The 22,025-nt window shown below is 55.1% G+C and overlaps 1 protein-coding gene across 11 annotated transcripts in view; it reads right to left on the reverse strand.

The window, feature by feature from the left end:
- Window positions 1-404: 404 nt before the first annotated feature.
- The window catches only part of SDC3 (syndecan 3), a 46,156-nt gene continuing 24,535 nt past the window's right edge, over window positions 405-22,025 (reverse strand). Inside the window, exons 2-7 of one of the 11 annotated variants that reach the window (XR_011683552.1) lie at window positions 11,173-11,290; window positions 9,976-10,631; window positions 8,123-8,393; window positions 6,666-7,085; window positions 6,521-6,561; window positions 405-6,278 (exon numbers count right to left, since the gene is read on the reverse strand). Coding sequence is in view for 1 of the 11 variants with exons in the window: in XM_071453430.1 (XP_071309531.1) it covers window positions 6,919-7,085; window positions 8,123-8,393; window positions 9,976-10,631; window positions 11,173-11,290 (1,212 nt within the window). In the remaining 10 variants the exon portion in view is untranslated. Of the gene's footprint in view, window positions 7,086-8,122; window positions 8,394-9,975; window positions 10,632-11,172; window positions 11,291-22,025 lie in introns of all 11 variants that reach the window. The other 10 variants (XR_011683551.1, XR_011683550.1, XR_011683549.1 and 7 more) reach the window with 10 other exon arrangements.

Below are 22,025 nucleotides of genomic sequence, written 5' to 3' on the forward strand. Positions count from 1 at the left end.
CCCTGCCCTCTGCCACTGGCAGCCATTCCCTGCCTCCTGGCCCTCCATCCTTGGCCCCAGTCCCTCTGCAGCTCTCCTGGAGCCCCTGCAGGCCCTGCAAGGGCTCTGAGCTCTCCCTGAGCCTTCTCCTCTCCAGGGCAGCATTTCCAGGCTGCACTGGGATGGTCCAGGCTGTGCTGGGATCATCAAGGGCTCTGGTGGGAGTACCCAGGGCTGTGCTGGGATGGCCCTGAGCTGTACTGGGATCATCCCTGGCTGTGCTGGAATGTTCCAGGCTCCTCAAGCATCGCTGCAGTTGCCATGGAAACCATTCATTAACCCCACCCTGGTGGGCCCAGGACCAGGCAGAACCTTCTCCCTCCACTCCCGGAGCAGCACCAAGAACTCAGGCCAGGCCCTGGGCAGACAATGTTTAAATGACTTTATTTTTTATCTTTTCCTCATTTTATAAATGGGCACAGCACAGAAATAATTAAAAAAAATAGACAGTACCATTACAGTGCTAGATCCATTGGCAAAGATTATTTTTAGAGTCTTTTTTTTTTTTGACATTATTTTTAAAGTTTTGGCCATTGAGTAAGAACAAAAACAATTAACAAACATTTTCTTTTCCTTTCCTTTTCGAAACAGACACTATGAAGCCATTTCAGTACTAAACTCTAGGAGAGTTATGTACATACAAAAAAAAGTTCTGTTTAAGATATGTCTCCTATTAAAAATATTTACATGCATTTTTTTTCCCTCCCAGATTCATTGAAAGCTCCAACATTTGTAGTGTTCCAGATCTTTGTTTTGTTCTCCTATGGGGATTGGAAATCAGCTCCAAAAAAAAGTGAAGTTGGAATTACTTCAATCTTCTGGAAAGGGAGATTTTTTTTAAATTTTATTTTTGGGATGTTTATCAATGGAATTTTTTTTTTCATTTTTTACAATTATTTTATTTTTAATTTATACAAGAAGGTTCGATGTTTATTTACAGAAGGAGCAGTGGGTGATGGTTTATCCTGGAGATGTGGTGGTGAGAGACAAGGGGGAGAATTTAAAAAGTTTTTCTATCAAACTGCAATGGATTCCTGTTTTTCGGGAGTCTGGTTTGATTGTCAGCTGGGCTGGGGTGGCTTTGGCCAGGGGAAACCCTGAACAGGGGAAATTCCTGCAGGAAAAACCCCTGGAGCCCTGGAGGTCTTGGGAGAAGCGCTGGAGTGTGGGGTGTGAAAAAATCGGGGTTTTTTTTACCCAAAAAATCAAAATAATGTGGGAAATAAACAGAGAAATAAAAAGTTGGGATCTGCAGACCCTCTGGGGCTCCTCTAAGGGAAGGGGGAGCTGCTGGCACAAGGACTGGGGAGGCTCCGAGCTCGCGGGGCTTTGGATCCACCCTGGGATCCCAGCCCGGATCTGCTCCGGCCCTGCAGGGATAAAAGGCTCCTGATCCCACCTGGGAGATCCCAACCCACCGAGACCAGGACTGGGATTGGGACTGGGACTGGGATTGGGTTTGGGTCTGGGACTGGGACTGGGTTTGGGATTGGGTCTGGGACTGGGAGTGGGACTGGGATCAAGATTGGGACTGGGATCGGGTCTGGGATTGGGACTGGGATGGGACTGGGAGTGGGACTGGGATCGGGGGGATGTGAAGGGCAGGGAGGGGAGGGAGGAGTAGCAGGAATTGGAGAGGTGGAATCCTGCATCCCTTGGGACAGGGAATGATGGGGAATCCCACATCCTTTAGGACAAGGGTTGAGGCTGAATCCCACATTCCTTGGGACAGGAAATTCCATATCCCTTGGGCAGGGAATCCTGCATCCCTTGGGACAGGGAATGGTGGAAATCCCGCATTGTTTAGGACAGGGAATCCTGCATCCCTTGGGAGTGGGGCCAAGTCTGAATCCTACATCCCTTGGGACAGGGAAAGAGGGGGAATCCCAAATCCTTTAGGACAGGGGTCGAAGCTGAATCCCACATTCCTTGGGACAGGAAATCCCGCATCCCTTTGGCAGGGACTCCTGCATCCCTTGGGACAGGGAATGAGGCTGAATCCCACATTCCTTGGGACAGGGGCCAAGGGCTGCAGAGCCCAGCATGTGGTGCTGGAGGACAAATTCTCCTCTTTTTCCTCTTTTCCTCCTCCTTTTCCTCTTTTTCCTCCTTCTTTTGCCCCTCAGGAGCAGAGCCCCCCGTGCCCATCTATACATCTCTACATATACATTAATTACATACACACATTATATACACACACAGACACCCCCAGCCCTGCTCCTGGCACCCCAGGGAGCTCATTCCCACCAAACCTTTCTGCATTGAAAGCTCAGAGTTACTTCAGAGCCTGGCAGAAAACCTTGGAGCACGGAAAAGATCATGACAAGGGTGGTTATGGGAGGAAAAGGGAATTAAAAAATCCATTCCAGTTCTTGGCTGGTGGGTTTGTTCCTGTGGAAGGAACTGAGCTGGGGATTCACAGCACAGAGAGCTCGGAATGCTGGAGCTGGGGCAAAGGAACTCCCAGACAGGGATTGTTGGGGAATGGGGAATGGAGAGGGGGAATTTGAGGCAGCCCAGCCCATCCTGGCAGTCACCCAGCCCGAACCATCCCTGTCCCATCCCTTCCCTGCAGCTGGATCCCCCCAGCACAGCTCATTCTGGAAATGTCCAAAATCAGAGAGGTTTTTGGAGCTAAGGGACAACTCCATCCCAGCAGGCACCTGGTGCTTTTCATGGAAAGATCCAAGATCAGAGAGATTTTTGGAGTAAAGGGACAAATCCCACCCTGCAAAACCCAGCCAGGGCCAGGTCCTGCTGCTGCTGGGCCCCTTCCATGTCCTGCCCTTCCCAAACTCCCCATTCCAGCCCTGGGTTAGGCTCTCTGCTCTTCCCTTCCCTTTGGATGTGGCCTAGGAGTTCCTGGCTGTTCTGCTGGATACTCTCCATCATTCTCCTGCTGCAATTCCAGCAGGGAGAGCCCCAAGGCTGGCACAGCTGGCAGAGCAGCCCACACCACCCTGCAATTCCAGAAACTCCTAAAATTATCCAGCTGGAACAGCCAAGGTTCTCCCTGCGGCTCCAGAACATCACACACACACAGAAACAGGCAGAAAAGAAATGGAAAAGCCATGGAAAAATCCCTCAGGGAGCACAGCTGGAAGGACCAGCACATCTGGGCACTGCTCCAGCTGCTCCTGGCTGGGATCAGTGTGAGGGATGGGAATTTGGGCAGGGGGAGGGTGCCAGACTCAGCTTTGGGAAGGGAAGATGCTGCAGACGTTTCCACTCAAGTTCATTTTCCCAAAAATCAGCTCTGGGGATGGCTCCTCCTGTGTGGAGCCTCCTCTCCTCTCCCCCATCTCTGTTCCCACCAGGAATCCCTGGAAAGCCCCGGAGCAGGAGTGGCTGCAGGAGGGCACCAGCCCTCGGGGTTCTATCCCTCCCTGTGGCTCTGCTCATGGAGAAATGGCTTTATCCAGGATTTTTGGGGGAGATGGACTTCCCCAAAAATTCCTGCCCATATTCAGCTCCATCCCAACTCCTTGGAGGGAGGACAGGCTCACATTCTCCAGAACAAGGCTTTTTTGTTCCCTTCAGACATCGACTCCAACAGCCCCCATGGAGCTGAGGTGACACCAGAGGCTGCGACATCACTGCACAAGCACAAAATGTTGGCTCTGAAACAAAAAACTCTCCTGGAGCTCACATCCCTCTCCTGGTGGAGAACAAAAGTGTGGAAGCAGGAGATAATGAATTGTTTCATCACCTCTGATTAGCAGTTTAGTTGCCTTCACCTTTTTTTGTTGTGTTTATCTCATATTTTAATTACTGCAGAAGCCCTGCCCAGGCTCCTCTCACCCTCCCACCTCCAGCTTTCCTCACTCCCGAAGCTGTGATGGATTTAAGTGCCGGGATTACAACCTAACACCAGCTGAGAGGGACGAGGTTAAGCTTGAGTGAGTAAAAAAATTGTATTATGGAACTTCAGACTATTAAATAGGAGGAAAAAATGGAATGAAGAAGATTAAGGAGGCATCTCTGAAAAGCAGCATTAAAAAGATTAAGCTGGGAGGGATTTTTATTTTTTTTAAGCAAGCTCCAAAGATTAAATCCAGGTTTTCCCAAAAGATGGGGATTTTGGGTGACCTTGGTGACCTTGACTTGTGCCACTCCCCTTTGTGTGATCCCAACAGGGCCAAAATCCTCCAAATCATCAAATCCAGGAGTCCAAACTCCCCTTGGAGCAGCACAAAGTGGCTCTGGGTTGGCACCAGGCTCCTTCTGAGTGTGTTCCCTCCTTTGGAGCATCCTCATCCTTCATCCTTATCCTCATCCTCCCTGTGGGATGGACACGGAAATGGTCACTCCCAGCACCACCACCCCAAACGTCCAACAGGGCCTTCTCCAAGCTCCAAGAACCCAAACCACGAGGATTTTGAGGCTGACAGCTCAAAAATGAGGATTTAGAGCTGACCCACGTGTGGGGCTCTGTTCCCTACCCTGAAGTAAAGCCAGGTTGTCATTTTGGGTTGTATCCCAGGGAAAAGCAGCCCAAAGCTCCCAACTTCCCAACTCCAAACCCCACCCAAGCATCCCAGTGCACTGAGAGATTCCAGGGATTTCATTTCCTTCCACACCTGTGTTACTGTGGGTGTACAGGAGTGGAGATATGTATTTATATATATTCAGAATATTCTTCTGGCCTCAAATCCCTTCCACAATGAAGCTCTTCCGTCCTGTAACCCCCACCAGGGCCATGAAACCCTAAATCCCCCAACCCTCTCAGGGGCCAAAGTGTCCCTGACTCTGTTAATTCACAAAGCAACGATTTTTCCCCCAGATTTTCCCATTTAAATTGTTCCAAGAGCAAATCAAAAGTCTCCATGGGACCCCATCGAGATCATGACCATTGTGACAACAAAAGCCCACAAACAGGGCTCCAGCTAATTAAGAGCCACCTCATTGAACCACCTTAATTGAAATATCTTAATTAATTAATCTGCACTGTGGGCAGCCTCGGAGGGGACACCTGGGGGGCACCAGGGTTGGGTTCTCTCCAGCCCTGTGGGTTGTGCTGGGATTTAAACACCAGTGAAGGGAAACCATCAATCCTGGGGAATCAAAAAACAAAAGAAAACCATCAATCCTGGGTGTTTCCATGGATTTGGGGATCTTTCCAATGATCCAACCAGCCAGCCCTGGGGCTGAGCCGTGGTTCTGCCTCCCCTTCCTCACCTCGGTGGGACCCTGAGGGGACAGGGATGGTCCCTGCTTGGATTTCCTCTCTTAGGCTGCATCCCATGCTCTGCAGGGCTCTGTTACCCCCTCTGGAAGAGCCAGGCACAGGATTCAGCGTCTCCAGTCCCAGCTCCTCCCAAAGGACTGTCCAGCAAAGCCGAGCTTTAGTGGTCACAGTGAAAACCCAGCCCAAGCCAAGTCCTTTCCTGGCCAAACCCCTCAGCCAGATGTGGATCCAAGAGATTCCAGGGGTGGTTGGATGGCAGCAGCCTGGGATGCCCCAGTGCAGCTCCACAAGCTCTCCAGAATGTTGATCCAAGGGATAATTCCCAGGGTTTGTATTTATTTCCTTTTCTCCCCACTCCAGGAGCAAATCCCAGGTATTCCAGCCCCTTGTGCTTTTCCCAAGGTTCCAGGAGCATTGGAGAGTCACGTTCTCTCTTCCAGCAGAAGGAGATTCCTGCAGAGCGACCAACCCCATTCCAAAGGAAAACCAAAAAATAAAGACGAGACAGAAGGAAGGAAATCTCCTTCCTTTATGGACAGAGAAAAAAGGGCAATAAATCCAAAGCAAACCCCCTGCACCCCAGGGCTGGCAGGAGGTGTCTGAATCCCAGAGTTCGTGGTGGTGGTGGTGGGAAAAGTCCAGTTGAGCTCCAGGCACTGTGGGCAGCCCATCCCGTGCTCTCCAGGGCATTCCCGGGCACGGCTGCCCTGGCATCGGCTCCTTGGCATCGGCTCCATGTCCCGTCCCTCCCGCCAGCAGAAAGGCCAGCGGTGCTCGGTGTCACCCAGGCGGTGCTCGCTGTGACCGCGGCGCACTCAGCGTCACCTCAGGGTGCTCGGTGTCACCTCAGGGTGCTCGGCGTCACCTCAGGGTGCTCGTTGTGACCACAGCGCTTCTCAGTGTGACCCGGGCGCACTCAGTGTGACCATGGCACTGCTCAGTGTGACCTCAGTGCTGCTCAGTGTCACCACGGTGCTGCTTGGTGTCACCGCAGGGTGCTCAGTGTGGCCACAGCACTGCTCGGTGTGACCATGGCACTGCTCAGTGTCACCTCAGCACTGCTTGGTGTGACCTTGGTGGAGCTCAGTGTGACCTCAGTGCTGCTTGGTGTGACCTTGGCGGAGTTTGGTGTGACCGCAGCACTGCTTGGTGTCACCTCGGTGCCACTCGGTGTGACGGCAGCACTGCTTGATGTGACATGGGCACTGCTCAACGTGACCTGGGCACACTCCATGTGACTGCTCGGTGTCACCTTGGGGTGCTTGGTGTCACCTTGGCACTACTTGGTGTGACCCGGGCACACTCCGTGTGACGGCAGCAGTGCTCGGTGTCACCTCAGAGGTGCTCGGTGTCACCTTGGGGTGCTCGGCGTGACCGTGGTGCTGCTCAGCGTGACCACAGCAATGCCCGGTGTCACCTCAGTGGTGCTCGGTGTCACCTCAGCGGTGCTCGGTGTCACCTTGGCAGTGCTCGGTGTGACCGTGGTGCTGTTCCGGGCACCCCGTGCCCCCCATGCCAAGGATGCGTTTCCTCCTTCAGCCGCTGTGGGTTTTGCTTTTAAAAATTCACAGTCTGATCCCAAAAAAAGAGAGAGAGGAGGGAGGGGAGAGAGAGACTGGATGGAGGAGAGGAGGGGGAGGGTTTGGAGCAGGGAGGGAGGGAGGAAGCGTGAGGCACTCCGGGCTCTCCGTCTACGCGTAGAACTCCTCCTGCTTGTCGGGCTTCTGGTAGGTGACGTTGGCCTGCTTGGGCTCCTCCAGGGTGTAGCTGCCCTCGTCCTTCTTCTTCATGCGGTAGATGAGCAGCATCACCAGGAAGGCGGCGAAAAGGGCGCCCACCACGCCACCCACGATCACCGCTGCAACAACGCACAGGGACACGGCTGTCAGTGCCACCCACAGCTGTCAGTGCCACCCACGGCTGTCAGTACCACCCACGGCTGTCAGTGCCACCCCAGCTGGCAATGCCACCCACGGCCGTCAGTGCCACCCATGGCAATCAGTGCCACCCGCAGCTGTCAGTGCCACCCATGACTGTCAGTGCCACCCATGGCAATCAGTGCCACCCACAGCTGTCAGTGCCACCCACGGCTGTCAGTGCCACCCACAGCAATCAGTGCCACCCACGGCCGTCAGTGCCACCCACAGCTGTCAGTGCCACCCACGGCCATCAGTGCCACCCACGGCTGTCAGTGCCACCCACAGCTGTCAACGTCACCCATGGCAATCAGTGCCACCCACAGCTGTCAGTGCCACCCACGGCTGTCAGTGCCACCCATGACTGTCAGTGCCACCCATGGCAATCAGTGCCACCCGCAGCCATCAGTGACACCCACGGCTGTCAGTGCCACCCACAGCTGTCAGTGCCACCCACGGCAATCAGTGCCACCCACAGCTGTCAGTGCACCCACAGCTGTCAGTGCCACCCATGACTGTCAGTGCCACCCATGGCAATCAGTGCCACCCGCAGCCATCAGTGACACCCACGGCTGTCAGTGCCACCCATAGCAATCAGTGCCACCCATGGCTGTCAGTGCCACCCACAGCTGTCAGTGCCACCCGCGGCTGTCAGTGCCACCCACGCTGTCAGTGCCACCTGTGGCCATCAGTGCCACCCATGGCAATCAGTGCCAGCCACAGCTGTCAGTACCACCCACAGCCGTCAGTGCCACCCATGGCAATCAGTGTCACCCACGGCTGTCAGTGCAACCCCCCCATCCATCAGTGCCACCCCTGTGCCCATCAGTGCCACCACTGCCTCTCAGGGTCATCTCCAGCCATCAGTGACCCCTCCCGGCTATAAATGCCACCCCTGGTCATCACTGTCATCCATGGCCATCAGTGCCACCCCTCTGGTCCTCAGTGTCACCTCCAAACCCCCAGTCCCGTATCTCACCTATCAACACCTCTTTCCTCTCCAGGATGTTTTTCTGGGGCAGCTGAGCAGCCGAGTTGCCCGAGTCTATCGTGTTGTCCATCAGCCCCGTCTCCACTTTCCTGCCAGGCCCTGGCCCTGCTGGTGGTGTCACCACAGCCACCACCTCGTTCCCGAGGTCGGGACGAGTCGTCTCCTCCTCCTCCCGGATCTCGAAGTCCCCGCTGGGGCCGCTGCTGGCCGGCACCTCTGGCTCCTTGTCGGGGGCTGTTGTCACCTCCCCTGGCTCCATCTGGGAGAAAGGACAAGATGGAGCAGGGCACAAGGACCAAAGGGTGTCCAGCAGGAGGACGTCATCAGACTAAGGACAGGGTGGGGGACATGGGGATGACATTGGGGTGTCCCTTCCCTGTGTCACTGAATCTGTACTGCAGTGACAACACAACCCCATGACTTGGTCACCAAATGGCTGAGGCCACCATGGCTGAGCTGGGCCATTCTCTGTCCCCATCCCAGGACCTGTTCCCTGTAGTTTCTGCTAAAAAAACCCCATTCCAGACCCTGCACCCTTACAGGGAAGGATTTCTCCCCAGTATCCCATCCCAGACCCTGTGCTGGGCTCTGTCCCCAGAGCACAGGTTGGATGTCACTGCTGGAAGGTGACTCACTCCCAAGAGGAGGTGACACAACCTCCATGCCACACCAGCACGGCAAGAGGAAGGATTGGATGCTGCTGGATGAGCTCCAGGGGTCCCTTCCCCCTTCCTTTCCCCCCCTCCTGCTGCACAGGGCGGGAGCAGGAGGATGGGTCCCTGTCACCCAGGCCACAGGGCTGTCACCCAGGCCACAGGGCTGTCACCCAGGCCACAGGACTGTCACCCAGGCCACAGGGCTGTCACCCAGCCCAGCTCCCTGCTGTCCCTGCCCAATTCCCTTGGCAAGGAGGAGGTCCCGGCCTGAAGGGTTGCCTGGGAATGTGATTGATCCATGCCACCCCCTCCATCCCACCCCTGATCCATTCACTGCCTCCTGCACATCCCTCGGGACCAAATCCCCGGACCTTCCCCCATCGGCATCCACCAAACTGGAGCATCCCCGAGCCAAACCTCCCCCGGACCCCTCCCTGCTGGGGCAAACGGCTCCGTCCCGCCTGCCGCGGGCACAGAGCAGGATCCGGGACGAGCCAGGGTTCGGGACGAGCCGGGAGCTGTCTGGGGCGGGGGTGGGAGCCCTCTCCATGTCCCGCTGCCCCGGGGCCAGCGCACGGCTCAGCGCTTCCCACGAGCGAGCGGCCGCGTTTGTGACAGGGATTAATTGAAGGTCAGCGAGAGCCCCGAGCGCTCCGAGCACGCATTTGCAGGCAGAAAAGAGAGAGTAGTTTAGACAAATCACTCCACCTTTCAGTCAAAGCGGCTGCAAAGGGCCCCTGAGGGGCTCTGAATGCGAGATGGAGCTGAAATTCCTGCTCAGGACACCCGATGGGCTGGAAATGCACCATCAAGCGGTAATTGAGGAGAGTTTGGGACTCCCGGCGAGGGGCGGGAGCTGGGACATGACACCAAAGCCCGAGGACAGTCGCCGTGTCCCCGTGGGATGTGGCACCGCTGCCCTCCTGCCTGGGGAAGCCGCTCTGCAGAGGGCAGAGCGGGGTCACCGGGGTGGGTGGCACATCCCGGGTGCCCCAGGAGCCTGAACCCCTGCCCGGGCTGAGCTCCCCCTTCACCTCCTTCAGCTCTGGAAGAGCCCAGCCTGCCTCCACCTCCCTCAGAGCAAGTGCCAAGGATGGATGGACTCCAAAGGCCTCCCGTGGCCACCACTTGGCTTCCAGGGAGCCCAGGAGCCCCGAGCAGGTGAGAAGGGCTCTGGCCTCCTACCTGGGGGGCCTCTGTGGGCAGCAGCGTGGTGGCCGTGGGTGGCAAAGCCGTGCTTTTCTCGGGGAGCTCTGCAGTCCTCGAGGTGCTGGGCTTTGGCAGGGCCCTGGGCTTGGCCGTGCTGGTGGGGACAAGGCGCGACGTGGCCACCTCTGTTGGCGTGCTGGTTTCGGGGACGGGCGTGGTGGGGGTCTCCAGGGTGGTGGCCCGGGTGGTGGCTGCCTTGGTGGCCAAGGGGGGCAGGAACCTCCGGATGGTGGTGGGCTTGGCTGTGGCCACGGTGGTGCTGCTTGTGGTGGTGGTGGCCTCCGTGGTGGTGGTGGTGGTGGTGGTGGTGGCCGTGGTGGTGGTGGTGGTGGCCATGGTGGTGGTGGTGGTGGTGGCCGTGGCGGTTGGGAGCTCGCTGGCCGTGGTGCTGCTGCTGGTGGTGGTGGTGGCTTTCCAGCTGGGCACCACCGGTGCTTCTGTGGTCCTGGGGATGAGGAAGGCGCTGGTGGCCTGCCCGGGGGTGGTGTCCTGGGGGGTGGGGGACGGCTCCAGGGGCGTTGCCACGGGCTGGGCAGCGGTGACGGGCAGCACGGCCGCCGTGGTGGGCAGGGTCACCAGCGTGTCCGTGGTCAGGCTCACGGCCGTGTCCAGCCCCGGCTCCGGCTCGAAATCTGAAACGGGGACAAGAGGGAGGAGTGAAGCTGCTGCTGCTGCATTTCCCTGGCATCACCCCCAAAATCTGAGAGCACGGATGGTTCCAGGCTCGGCAGAAACCAAGGGCTGTGCCCGTGTGGTGGCCAAAGCCCTTTTTGGGGTCTGTGGAAGGGCCAGTCCTGCCCAGTAGGGCCAGAGGCTGAATTGGGACATGGAGGCACTGGAGCCCAACTTTCGGGACAGCTTCTATTGCTTTTGTCTCAGAGGACAACTCCAGTGAGGGATAAAGGGCAATTCCCTCCCTCACATCCCCTCTCCAGCCTTCCAACCTCCCAGACACCCTTCTCCAGAGCCCCCCAACCCCACAGCTGGCCAAAGTCCTTCCCAGGAACTCCCCAACTCCACAGCCGGCCAAGGACCTTCTCAGGAACTCCTCATTCCCACAGCCAGTTCCTTCCTGGGAACTCCCCAACCATCCAGGGACCAAGCTGGCCAAGAACCCTTCCCAGGAACCCCAGGAACCTCCCAGCCATCCAGGGAGCATTCCCAGTTACTCACAGCCCGAGCCAGAGCCGGAGTAGATGTCGTCCAGCTCATCCTCTCCAAAGGGGTCATCGTCCCCGGAGCCCTCCAGGTCCACGGGCCGCTCGTAGTTCTCATTGCGCCAGCGCTGAGCCTGTGGCCAGAGGGACACGTGAGTGGCTCCAGCCCTACCCAGGTGACACCCCAGCCACCCCCCATGGGAGGGGGCATGGGACAAGCCAGAACAAGGCAGCAGCAGCACAAACAGCCTCCAGCTGAACCACCCAGAATTGCAGCGTTTTCCCCCAAAACAACTCAGAGTGAGCTCACACTGACTCCAGCATTTCCCATGGACAAAAAGGCCTTTTTTTGGGGAAAACCCAGCAATTCATTTTGGAAGCTGTAAGAAAAATGCTTGGCTTGGTTCTCCAGCTGGCTGCTGTTCAGGCTCGATGATTTCCCTGTGAGTCCTGGCTCCGGTGTGACAGCAACACCTCATCAGCTGCCACAGCTTGGGAAGCCTCCAGAGGAAACAACACCAGACTTCAAATATTCCCCTGCCTCCCAGAGCTGCGAAAACACGGGGAGCCCTCGCTAGCAGCGCTCTTAAACATCTTGTTTTGCAGATCAAAGTGTCTCCTGTCGGCGTTGCACGGAAACGCTTTGACACCTCATTACAAGGCAAACAAGGCGGCTTTGATCTGCGAGATCGCATCGGATGTTTCAAGATGTAACGAGCCAGGTTCGAGCTTCAGTTTCAAATCAAGGCCTTGAAGGGTCCCTGTCTCTCTCGGAGCAATTTACCTCCCGAAAACAGCTCGAGGTTTCTTTGTTTTCACTGTAGCTTGGAGCTTGAACAGTCAGACAGAGAAATTTGGGACCTGACTCGCGTTTTGTCCCCAAACATCCCTTCTCCCAGCAGGAGGGAGAATCCAGCAGCTCAGGAAGGGCAGACGGAGTTGAGCTTTTAGGGGCTGAGCTGTGTCTGGCTGGATCTGTTCCAGCTCTCCCCAGCAGCCACTGGGTGTATCCTGCCGGTCCCCAACACCCCATGTGCTTCCCAAACCTCTGGGAATATTCAGCCTTTGCCCCCCAGCTGTGCCATCCTGGATTCCAACACCCCCTCACCAGCAGCTCACTGGAATTTGTGATCCAGCAGAACAAATCCTCAGGGATTTGGGAATTGCACAGCCCAAAAATATGAGACAGGTCACCAGAACTAATGGGAAAGCATGGAAAAATGCCAATGATTGAGGGTGCAAGAAGAAACATTGGGAATCCCTCTCATTTGCCTTTTGATGTTTTTACCCCAGAAGGATCAAGGCTGCCCAAGAAATGAGGAGAGCCTGGCGCTCCTCAGCCCATCCCCATTCCCGAGGGGGGGATTTTCCCTGCATGACCCTCAAAGCCTCTCCCTGATGGGAGCCACATGGCCCTGCTCCCTTTGTTCCTCCTGAAATTGGAACCAGATGAGGCTGTTCCAGACTCTTGGCTCTGGGCTTGGAGCAGGAAATGGAAACGAAAATCCCAGCTTGGCTCAGCAACTCCCATCTGTCCAACAGCCATCTGTGCATCCATGCATCCACCTATCCCTCCATCCATCCATCCATCCATCCATCCATCATCCATTCATCCATCCATCCATCCATCCATCCATCCATCCATTCTCCATCCATCATCCATCCATCCATCCATCCATCCATCCATCCATCATCCATCCATCCATCATCCATCATCCATCCATCCATCCATCCATCCCCCATCCATCCATCCATCCATCCATCCATCCATCATCCATCCATCCATCATCCATCATCCATCCATCCATCCATCATCCATCCATCCATCCATCCATCCATCATCCATCATCCATCCATCCATCCATCCATCCATCCATCCCCCATCCATCCATCCATCCATCCATCATCCATCCATCCATCCATCCATCCATCCCCCATCCATCCATCCATCCATCCATCCATCCCCCATCCATCCATCCATCCATCCATCCATCCATCCATCCCCCATCCATCCATCCATCCATCCCCCATCCATCCATTCTCCATCCATCATCCATCCATCCATCCATCCATCCATCATCCATCCATCCATCCATCCATCATCCATCCATCCATCATCCATCCATCCATCCATCCATCATCCATCCATCCATCCACCCACCTTACACTAAACCTGAACAAGCCCCAGCCAGGACCAGCACAAACCCCACAGCAGCCCCACAGGCAGGACCAGACCTGGGTGGACCCCACCAGCAGCACAGCCCCAGCCAAGCTCCACAAAGGCCTAAAGACTTGGGAACAATCTCCAGGTGTTCTGGTGCACAGGGACATTTGGGACACTGGGATGTTGCTCCTGAAGAAGCCCCCTCCCCAGTCCATTCTCAAGGTGCTGACGTAACCCACTCCCAGCTGCAACCCCGACAGTTTGAGGTCAGGCTCATGCCATAAATCTTGGGAGCAGTCGGGGTTTATTTGGATTTAGTGCTGCTGGGATCGTTAGTGTTCTGTGTGCCCTGGGCTGTGCCTGGCTCCCCCTTCCCGGGAATGAGGGGCTGCTCCCCTGGGAATGAGGGCCTGCTCACCCCAGGAGTGAGGGGCTGGTCCCCTTGGGAATGAGGGGCTGCCCCTGGGGCTGCTCCCCTGGGAATGAGGGGCTGCTCCTGGGGCTGCTCCCCTGGGAATGAGGGGCTGCTCCCCTGGGAATGAGGGCCTGCTCACCCCAGGAGTGAGGGGCTGCTCCCCTTGGGAATGAGAGGCTGCCCCTGGGGCTGCTTCCCCCCAGGAATAAGGGGCTGCTCCTCCGGGGACGAGGGGCTGCTCCTCCTGGTAACAAGAGGCTGCTCCCCTGTCTGACTGGGATGGAGGGAAGGGAAGGCAGAGTTTGCCAGCCCAGGAAACCACAAATCACTCAGGACAGCAGCTCCCACCTCCCGACCTGGGGCTGCCTCCCCATCCATCACAGCCCCCATTCCCAGTCCATCACAGGGCCCATTCCCAGTCCATCACAGCCCCCATTCCTAATCCATCTCAGCCCCCATTCCCAATCTATCCCAGCCCCCATTCCCAATCCATCTCAGCCCCCATTCCCAATCCATCCCAGCTCCCATTCCCAATCCATCCCAGCCCCCATTCCCAATCCATCTCAGCCCCCAAGCCAAGCCTCAGCTGCCTGGATTTGTCCCAAAAGAGAAACTTCCTCCAGACTTTATCCCTGCCCCAGGGTGCTCCATGGGGTCAGACCACGGCTGGAGGGACCCTTGGATGTGCCAGGTCCATCCTGCAGCCCCTGATCCCCGGGATGGTGGCAGGGACTGTCCCCACCCTGTGGCAGGGAGGGATGAAGCTGCTGCTCCAGAGAGAAAACCTTTTCCAGGGCATGGATCCCATGCCAGCCGAGGGCTGGGGGTGCCACACCAGCCATGTCCCCATCTCTATCAGTCCCCTGCCATGGCTGGGACAAGGGACAGGCTCACAGCATTCCAGGTGCCCCCAGCAGCCTTCTCCAGGTGCTCAATCCAAAGCCGGGCCAGGCAGAGATTTCCTTGGGGCAGGGAGGAAATCCCAGTGTGCTGCTGGCCCTGGCTGTGCTCCCCCTGTCACCCCCTGCCCTGGTGGCACCAGGATGCCATTTATTAGCCAGCTCCAGCCAAGGGCAGCAGCTCCATCCCTGCAATCCCAACTGCCCAGCTGACAGCTCTTGGCAGGGGTTCCTTCCCCAGCTCAGCGCTGCCTCATTAGGGAAATTAAACCCGGGATCGGGATCACGGCAGAGCTGCTGGAGGCGGCGGGATGAGGCTGCCCTGGGGGGATGCATCACTTCTGGACAAGGAATGGGAAAGTTTCTGTGCGCCCAGGGAGGAGCTGGCTGTGCCCAGGACTGTCCTGCAGCCAGGGAACTGCTCCTGTCACATCCCTGTGTCCCATGAGCTGTCACTGGGGGCCAGGACCCGGCTCTGGCATCGCCCAGACCCCAAACAACGGCCCCGTTCCCGCTCCCCCAGGGTCCCCAAAGGTCACAGCTCTGCTGCTATAAAAACAAGCCCTGATGAAGAGCAGACTCCAGGGCAGGGCCAGAAAGTCACGTTTCACTGAAAGCTCCCTCATTGTGCTCTGAATGACCCCAAATACGCGCCAGACACAAAGGGCTCGGATCTCAGCACTAACATGGGCACTACATCGAGCCAGGATAAGAAACACATCCCCCACCCCACCCCAGAGGATCCTTTTCCACCTGAAAAGGGGGATGGGCAGGTGATGATTCCCACCCAGACACTCCCTGCCCCCTTCCATGCTTGGCTGGGCTGGCAGGGAGCGGCAGCCAAGGGACAAGGGACAGGCTCACAGCATTCCCCAGCAGCACAAACCCCACCCAAACCCCACACAGAGCCTTGGGAAGCCAGGGAGGGCTGGGAGCCCTTGGCCTGGCAGCATCTGAGCTGAGCAGGGGGGCAGGGAGGCTGCAGCCCCTCTCCATTGTCTGTGCCACCAGCCCACATGGACAGTGTCACCCCTCCCTCTCCTCTCCCCTTGGCAGCCTGGTGACACCATTTTACAGGTGAGAAATGTAAATCTGGGCTAAAGGGTCTCACTCAGCCCCTCCAGGGGCAGATCTCCAGAGGATTTGGGGGCTTAAAAAATGCAGAGCACAGAAGGGACCCTCCTGTCACCTTCAGGGTACCAAGATGGTCCTGCAGAACCCTCTGCAGCTCTGACACGTCCTGGAGGACAGTGAGCACCTGGTTTGGAGTTTCTTAAATTCCTTGTACATCCCTTCTTCCCCAGGCAGGGAGGGTCAGGGAATTTTATCATTTAGGGCATTTTCCACTCCGTGGAAGGGCTTTTGCAGAAACAGAGGATTTGGGGGCTTAAAAGAGGTGGAAACCAAGGCACAGAAGGGACCCTCCTGTCCCCTCCATGTGTGGCACAAGGATGTTCCTACAGACACCTCTTCATCTATGAACACATCCCAGGGGACAGGGAGCACCTGGTTTGGAGCTTCCTCAATTCCCTGTACATCCCTCCTTCCCTGGGCAGGCTGTTTTATTATTTAGGGCTTTTCCACTGCATGGGATTTAAACTCCCTAAACCTGCCCCAAAACAGATCCCAAAGCAGCTGCCATGGTAAAAGCTCTCAGAGCCGAGTGTTTGGCCTCGGGGGGAGGGAAACCTGGGCAATCAATCCATCTCCAAGCACCGGGAGAGGCCGGGAACCTCCCTGGGATGCTCTCGGGCCCTGCTGTGCCAGTCGCCATCGCCACGGCAACGGTCGCCATGGCAACGCCTCCTCCATGGCGACGCATCCCGCCGGAGCCATGGGTGGTGTCCAGCAGCCCGACCCAGGGATGGAGGCTCCTTCCCGCGTGGGGCATGAAATGGGGTCATGGGCTGGGGTAAGGGGGGAGCAGGGGGAGAGGAGGCACCTCCAGCTCCTGGGGGAGCTCTCCCGACGGGGAGAATCCTGATTTAATTCCGTGGATTTTGGGGAAGGTGGGAGCAGCAGCCCCAGCTCCCGCAGCCCTGACTGGGAGGGATCTGCTGCAGGTGGGAGGTGGCAGGGACACCCCAGCCCGGGGGTGTTCCCAGCCCTCCCGGCTGCAGGCAGAACCTCAGGAGTTCTTTCCTTGAGGGAATCAGAAAGGAAATCAGGATCTGGCTCTGGAATGTTCCTGAGGAGCCGGGAGCCAGGTTTGGGTTGTGCCTGGAGCTCTGGCTGAGGGGACAAGTCCAGGTGGCCAAGTCCCTTCCTGGCCAGGTTCCCTGGCAGCATCCACAAGCAGCTCCAGAGTGGTGAATCCCAGGAAAACATGGAATTTCAAGGAGCCCAGTCCAGGTCCAGCCTGGGCATCCTGAGGAGCCCACCCATCCCACAGCCCCTGGGACCACAAGTGGTTGGAGATGAGGAGGTTCCTGCTGTGAGAAGACCTGGAAGGGAGAGCTGGGGATGGAGGGGATTTTATTCCATGATAGGAATCCCTGTGTCCATCCAGCAGCCTCTGGAATAGCTGGGATGTGTGTTGGGGCCAAGGCAGGAAGAGGGGAGCAGCCAGGGCCACATCCCAAAGGGGAAAGAGGGAAAGGAAGATGGAATAAGGGTGAAAGCACCTGGAGAACAGGACAGGGCTGTGCAGGTGACACAAGGATCCATTTCCCATCCCATGAGGGTCCATTTCCCATCCCATGAGGATCCATTTCCCATCCCACAGATCCCCATCCCTTGATGCCATGTCCAGGTCCTCATCTCTGTATCCCATTCCTGCCCATCCCACTTCCAAAATGAACAGCAAAACCAAAAACCCAAAATCTCTATGCTTGTTTGGATTCCAGCCCCAGAGAAGCTCTGGGAATCCCCAGTCCATAGAAGTCTAAGAATCCCAGATCCAGAGACAGCTCTGGGAAGCCCAAACCTGGAGAAGATCTGGGAAGCCCAAATCCAGAGAAGCTCTGGGAAGCCCAAATATAAAAGAGCCCCAGGAATCCCAAATCCAGAGTAGCTCTGGGAAGCCCAAACCTGGAGAAGATCTGGGAAGCCCAAATCCAGAGGAGCTCTGGGAAGCCCAAATCCCATTCCAGCAGCTCTGAGTGCCATGGGGGCACTGGGACAGGACAAGGTGGAAGGAGATTGGCCCTGCCAGGATGGAGCCAATGGATCAGCAGCACCCCAGGCTGTTCTTCCCAAGGAAATGACAGATCTGAGGACTTTGGAAAGCTTGGAATGGCACAGCCAGGGCAGGAATCAGTCAGGAGCAGGAAGATTCTTTCTCCAGGAAAATGCTTCTACACTGAGAATATGTCACGGGGCAAATGTTGATTCTTTGAATATTTTCTAGGGGATATTTTCAATTAATCAGCCCTCAAAAGCCCTTTTCTGGTGTTTTATACTGAAAACCTCAATAACTCATCCCAGCAAGCGATTTAGGGATACTATAAACAGCTGGAATAATACGAGCTCCACAAAAAGCTGGAATGAAAACATCGTTCCTGAAGTTTAAAAAACTCCACGATTCTTTTCCCACTCCAAAACATCACTGAATTTCCACTCCCTGATCCAAGGCTGGGAGCTAAAAATAAACCTGTTGGAAAGCTGCTCTGGGCAGGAACCTGGGAAAAGACCACCATGGGATTGGGGACCACCATGGGATTGGGAACCACCACAGGATTGGGGACCACCATGGGATTGGGAATCACCACAGGATTGGGGACCACCACCGGACTGGGGACCACCATGGGATTGGGGACCACCATGGGATTGGGGACCACCACGGGATTGGGGACCACCACGGGATTGGGGACCACCATGGGATTGGGGACCACCAGAGCTGCTTGGGATGGAGATCCCCAAGGCAGAGCCCAGGAGGATGGGCTGGAATTTGGGATGCAGGATGTTGGAAAAGCGGTGTGGGTGCCCATCCCAGTGGAGATTCCACTCCCAAGATGTGACATGAGCTCAGCCAGCACCAGCCCCTTGTTTTGTGTCCCTTCATTGTTCCTCAGATTAATTAAAACCCCAATTAAGAGCTCCCCAAAGCCCAGCGCATTTGGATTTAATTGGCCACTCATTTTCTACAAGGAAAATAATCATTAATGTTGATGGAGGAGCTGCAATTATCCCGGATTTGTATGGATTCTCCACTGCCAATGAAAGGAGCCAGGCACATCCCAAAAATGGACATGGATGCTCCCGAGTTTCATCATCCCTCAGGGAAAACCAGCTCCACCCATTCCTGCCCAGCTCCACCCATTCCTGCCCCATTCCTGCCCCTGTTCCATCCATTCCTGTTCCTGTTCCATCCATTCCTGCCCTATATTCCTGCCCCTCCTCCATCCCTGCTCCTGTTCCATCCATTCCTGCTCCAGCTCCATCCATTCCATTCCCTGTTCCATCCATTCCTGCCCCTGTTCCATCCATTCCTGCCTCTTCTCCATCCTTTCCAGCCCCTGTTCCATCCTTTCCAGCCCCTGTTCCATCCATTCCTGCTCAGTTCCATTCCATTCCTGCCCCTGTTCCATTCCATTCCATTCCATTCCATTCCATTCCATTCCATTCCATTCCATTCCTGCCCCATTCCTGCCCCATTCCTGCCCCTGCTCCATCCATCCCTGCCCCTGTTCCATTCCATTCCATTCCATTCCATTCCATTCCATTCCATTCCTGCCCCTGCTCCATCCATCCCTGCCCCTGTTCCATCCATCCCTGCCCCTGTTCCATTCCATTCCATTCCATTCCATTCCATTCCATTCCATCCCATTCCTTTCCATTCCTGCCCCTGTTCCATTCTATTCTATTCCATTCCATTCCATTCCATTCCATTCCATTCCATTCCATTCCATTCCATTCCTGCCCCATTCCTGCCCCTGTTCCATCCATCCCTGCCCCTGTTCCCTCCATCCCTGCCCCTGTTCCCTCCATTCCTTCCTCCCCAGCTCTCCCAGCCTCCATCCCAGCTGGAATTCCCCTCCTCCTCATTAGGGAATTGTTTTAATTTGCTCTGCTCCATAATCCTATTGCAGCTTAACGTGCACAACTGTCCTGGGCTTTTCTCACCTCCACCAAGGCTCATTCCAGAGCTCCCCCAGCTTCCCAGAGTTCCAAAATAGGAATTTCTTTGTCTGTCCATTTATTTCCTTCTTGGAGTGCTTGGCACAGGGATGGGCACTGCCTGTTAAACCCTGATGCTTCAGGGTGGTTCTGGTTCCATTTAGGGATTCCCTCATTCCCTGTTTGCCTTCCAGCTCCTCCAGGAGCCGAGGGGATCCACTCCTGTGCTCCCTACCCAAGGAGAGGGAGTTTGGCCAAGAAAAAGGGGTTTTCATGAGGTTTTTTAATTGAACTTTTTGAAATTCAGAGCACTGAGGGAGAGCGCACGCGCCCAGGGGGAAAGAAGAAATCACTGCATGCCTCAGTTTACCTGCCTGCAAAAAGCTGCAAATGATCCAGGAACAGGGAGTGGCTCCTGTCCCATTCCAGGGGTGCTGGGGACACTTTTTAATAGGGACATCCATGTCCCATCCACGTTTCCCTGCTTTCCCTTCCCCCAGATATTCCTGGGATTGGATATGCACCTGCTTCCTTTTTGTGATGATTTTTTTAATTATTTTCCCTTTATTTTTAATGTTCATTTTTCATTTTCCATTCCAGGAAAACAAAAAATTATCAATTTTCAGTTTTAGACTCCAGAACCTCTTGGTACTTCCCATCAAGGACACCCATCTCCCATCAAGAGAAAAAAAGTTCATTCCCAACCCTCCTGAGTGGGAAGAAAACCTCAGAAATTTGCACCTGAAAGCCTCAAAACCAGAAACCAAAAAACCCCAAAATTCCAGAGCTTTTCAGCAACACCTGACGAACTCCATGGGAAGATTTGCACACTCAGAAAAAGAAAAAAATAAATATTTTCCCATAAAAAGGAACCTGAGAAGGATGAGCTGTGGGGAAGCACTTGCTGGGGAGCAGCCTCCTGTCTCCTAATTAATCCCAAAATTATCCCTGAGAGGATTTTGGTGACCTGAATAAATTATTCCCATTTTCAGGACATTTTCATTCACTGCCCCCTGCCCATTGCCCAGCACAGGAAGGTGAAAAATCAACATTTTGATATTTTTCTGCATCCCCAAGGCACAGCTGATGCCTGGGGGTGGATCCCTGGAATTCCAGGCTCCCAAACCCAGCAGCACGAGCCCTGCTGGGATCCGGGAGGGGTTTGGTGACAGCTGCAGCTCCCGGGAGCACCCAAATCTCCCAGCAGATGGTTGGGCTGATTACAGAGCCAGGGTCACTCCAGGGCGCCCCGGCGCTTCCGAGGGACAGGAAATATTCCCTCTCCCAGCCTCGCATCAGGAACCGTCATTTTTCCCCTTTTCCACCACTTTTTGCCCATTTTCTGTCACTTTTTGTTCATTTTCCACCATTTTTGCCCTTTTCCACCATTTTTGCCCCTTTCCACCATTTTTCCTATTTCCCACCACATTTTGTCATTCCCCACCTCTTTTTGCTCATTTTCCACTGCTTTTTCACCTTTCCACCATTTTTGCCCCTTTCAACTATTTTTGCCCCTTTCCACCATTTTTGCCCCTTTCCACCGTTTTTCGTATTTCCCACCACTTTTTGCCATTTCCCACCTCTTTTTGCCCATTTTCCACAGCTTTTTCACCTTTCCACCATTTTTGCCCCTTTCAACCAGTTTTGCCCCCTTTCCACCATATGTTACCATTTTCCAGCATTTTTGACCCTTTCCACCATTTTTGCCCCTTTCCACCGTTTTTCGTATTTCCCACCACTTTTTGCCATTTCCCACCTCTTTTTGCCCATTTTCCACAGCTTTTTCACCTTTCCACCATTTTTGCCCCTTTCAACCAGTTTTGCCCCCTTTCCACCATATGTTACCATTTTCCAGCATTTTTGACCCTTTCCACCATTTTTGCCCCTTTCCACCGTTTTTCGTATTTCCCACCACTTTTTGCCATTTCCCACCTCTTTTTGCCCATTTTCCACAGCTTTTTCACCTTTCCACCATTTTTGCCCCTTTCAACCAGTTTTGCCCCCTTTCCACCATATGTTACCATTTTCCAGCATTTTTGACCCTTTCCACCATTTTTGCCCCTTTCCACCTTTTTTCCTATTTCCCACCACATTTTGTCATTTCCCACCTCTTTTTGCTCATTTTCCACTGCTTTTTCACCTTTCCACCATTTTTGCCCCTTTCAACTATTTTTGCCCCTTTCCACCATTTTTGCCCCTTTCAACCAGTTTTGCCCCCTTTCCACCATATGTTACCATTTTCCACCATTTTTGCCCCTTTTCTGTCACTTTTTGCCCCTTTCCACCACTTTTTTCCTCATTTCCACCACTTTTTGCCCCTTTCCTGCCATTTT

The sequence above is a fragment of the Agelaius tricolor genome, unplaced genomic scaffold (genome assembly GCF_023055355.1).
Source record: "Agelaius tricolor isolate 1412-34295 unplaced genomic scaffold, bAgeTri1.0.p SCAF_36, whole genome shotgun sequence".
NCBI classification, from domain to species: Eukaryota; Metazoa; Chordata; class Aves; order Passeriformes; family Icteridae; genus Agelaius; species Agelaius tricolor.